The 3,218-nt window shown below is 37.0% G+C and overlaps 1 protein-coding gene across 3 annotated transcripts in view; it reads left to right on the top strand.

Moving 5' to 3' along the window:
* The window catches only part of LOC101845224, a 36,013-nt gene that overhangs the window by 19,684 nt on the left and 13,111 nt on the right, over nucleotides 1–3,218 (top strand). For all 3 annotated transcript variants that reach the window (XM_035968255.1, XM_035968256.1, XM_005092513.3), the window contains 2 exons: nucleotides 1,080–1,244; nucleotides 2,350–2,483. In XM_035968255.1, coding sequence (XP_035824148.1) covers nucleotides 1,080–1,244; nucleotides 2,350–2,483 — 299 coding nt within the window. The remainder of the gene's footprint in view (nucleotides 1–1,079; nucleotides 1,245–2,349; nucleotides 2,484–3,218) is intronic.

Raw genomic sequence — 3,218 nt, 5'->3', positions numbered from 1 at the left:
CAACTCCTTTTTCCCATGTACACTTTGTTTCATTTTCAAGAGTATATTATATTATTCCGGGCCAAACAGTTTCCATTCTAGTCCTCTGTTTTGCTGGAGAGTGGTTAGGTTTATGAGTTAATATCTTGCTTAGTAAGAGAGTAAGGTAGAATAAAAATCGAAATGGACACATTAAGAAATAAAGCCTTTAAGATATGAAAAGATGCGATATTGAAAAATGGTTAATATTTTTGCTCATTTTTTGTCTGTGACCTCAAATTGACTAAGTTCAATGTGTCTTTTCCCTAGTTTTACCCTAGCAGCCACTCACATAGTAAAGCTTGCAGTTTCTTTAGGATGTTGAAGTCTGTGGCAACTTGAGATATATATGTGTGCCGGGATCTTTAGTGCTGGCAATTGTAAAGAAATATTAAAAACAAATCATAAGCTGTGGAGTTTGAAAATTAAAAGTTCCATCATTCCCTTGTACACACATTGACTGTTTGGAATATTTAAAAAGAGAATGTAAAATTTTTATTGCTTTTTTGTGCTGATTTTGACCCCATCCTCAAAGCATTCCATTCCTAACAACCTCAATTATAAATCAGAATCTAAAGTTTACTTTTTAGATGGGTATTATTTTCAGCAGTCTAAAAGGTTGTTTTTGTTTTTTTTGCAAAATGCACTTAGTTTTAGGATGGGGACTCTTTGAGTGGTTGGGAGTTAGAGTTACAGAGGCCTGAAAAGTTGCATTGTGCCAACCTTCTTTCTTTTCACGTTTCTTTTGTGGCTTTGTCTATGAAATGAACTAGGTGTGTCTACAGGCAGCTCGGGGGATTTGATAGATCCACATGAAGTGGCTCGACCAAGGTTACACATGAAATTTACTCTCAGTGTCTTCAATGAGATGTCCTTGTGGGTGTGTTACTGTAGTATGTCAATGTTTTTCTGTACTCAGCTGCCGCGCATATTTTTGTCCAAAATTGGACCTTATATTTCATAGGACCAAAATTTTACCTCTTCTTACAAAAACAACTTGGGCAGGAACTCTGAAGAAATGGTTTCTTGAAATAAGAGTAGGCCTTTTAAACTTTCCACAGGTTTTGCGCCCTTCGGTACACCATCAGCTGTCAGCCAGGAGAAACAGCCTGTAATGTACACAGCATCTTCCTCTGCTGTAGATGACGACCATGACAGTTTTATTGTGTTAGATTCTGCACCTTCCCTTTTCTACACACTGCGGGTGACACTGCGGTCATATGAAGGTAAAGTAGTGAGACCCCATCGTCTCCTCTTTGAGGACTCAGTGGACATATTTGTCCAACCAGCACGTACCAAAGGCACTGTTGGGGCACTTTAACTTGAACAATCATACACGAGTAGAATTTTATAGTGTTCGTGTTGTTGGCTACTGTTTTAAGTCTCAGTTAAAAGGAAAACAATTGAAAAATATGTATGAATAATAAGGAAGTTATGCTTCTTTTTTAAAGTGCCACAAAACAGCTCGTCTTCAAGCGTTGCTGAAGGACTAGAATTTGAAGCCCCACTGAGTTAATATAGTATGTTAAACAACTGCCAGCTGTAATTGGGTCAGTGGGTTTGATTCTAGAATTCAAGACTTTGTTTTGTTACAGTGAAATTTTATTTGAATCTGAGGATTCCATGTGAAGATTTAGTTGTTTAGTACTTTTTCATCCTCAGTTGCCGTTAAGCGTCGGGGGTGTGGTTTAGTCATAACTCGTAGGTGTATGTGTGTGCAAGTTCTCATTGGAATGTCAGTATTCCAGCATGTACTGGAGAGAGAGTGGGGAGGGAAAGAGAAAAAAAGAGAGAAAGAGAGACAGAGGAACATTTTTGGAACGGTATGCTGGACATGTCAGTTGCATTATAAACTGTAAAGGAGGGTGAGCACTTTTTTAGTGAAACTGTGCCATGTAAGAGAAATTTATGATTATTCATGGTCTCACAGCTTAACTAGGCTAATTCTCTTTGACTATGTCTTGCATTTAATGTAAGTGTCATTACACTACAAATACATCTGCTGGTCCCTTCTGGTTTGTGTGAGGTTAGTTATGAATAAATAATCTGGTGGTCTTTCTGCTAATGGGCTAGAGATGTGACATTACAGAGATGAACGTCTTCTCTACTATATGCCTTTGATGCTTTTATCTTGATGTGTGATATTTTATCTTCTTTCCTACTTTGTCCCTCACTTTCCATTTACTTTAAGCACTTTGACCTCTGAGTTTTTAGTTTGTTAAATGACTCATTTGTGTTGAGAAAAGCTTCAAACTTCATCCAATTCAAATGAAATGACTGGCATTTACATGACAAAAATTGTGTTCATAGTATTGTAAAACATCTCCTCAGATGACCTTTCTCCTGATGGAGACAAAAGTTTCACCTCTCTAGCCTTAAACCAGTATCCTGAGTCAACATATAGCATGTTCATCGACTTGTTCAATGCTATTGGCCAGTGTCAGACATCTGTGGAGAGGATATTGGTAATTTGTTGTGTGGGGAGAACTTTCTTCATTTTAAGTGTGTTCTGGATGGATAACAACAGCAACATTTAAGTGTTTGGCATTGCTTGATAAATGGATACAAAGATCTCTTTCTTTTTTCACTGTATGAGATTACTTGATAAATGGGTACAAAGATCCTTTTTTTCCTTTTTAATAACTCTAGTCCCAGCTCTTTGTCAGTGCAATATTTCTGTGGTCAGGCTGCAGGTAATTTGTTGGGTGTGAAGATGTTTTTACTCAGTTCCTGTGATGAGCTTACGTTTTGATAGTCATTGGTGTAAAAGTATAAATTGTCACGTTAAGAATAAGTTGAGGGTTCTTGTTAAACGTTAGTGAAAATATCTAATTCTTTATTCATTGTTTGATTATGTTGTTTTTTCATTCCCCTGTTTCCAATGTGTGGATCATATGTTTTTTTGCTGTTGTCGTTATTGGCCAAATAGTTACCCCAAGCAGGTCAAGGATAAAAATAGTCCACCATACCACCATGACGTGCCCTGCTTCTGAGAAAATGTGGAATCTGTCATGTGATATATCAGCTGCATAAAGATATCATTAATCAGCGTATAGTAGCAATTCTGGGATGCATAGTTGTTAACTCAAATTTTGCAACAAAACTGGCACAATGTATGACAGACAATCAGAAAAAAAAAATTATTGATCAAATAATAGTGTCAGGTAATTACATGGAGACAAAGAGAAAGACACAGGGGG

The sequence above is a fragment of the Aplysia californica genome, unplaced genomic scaffold (genome assembly GCF_000002075.1).
Source record: "Aplysia californica isolate F4 #8 unplaced genomic scaffold, AplCal3.0 scaffold00047, whole genome shotgun sequence".
Lineage (NCBI taxonomy): Eukaryota > Metazoa > Mollusca > Gastropoda > Aplysiida > Aplysiidae > Aplysia > Aplysia californica.
Note: the sequence above shows the minus strand (reverse complement) of the source record. Positions and strands in the feature narration are given on the sequence as shown.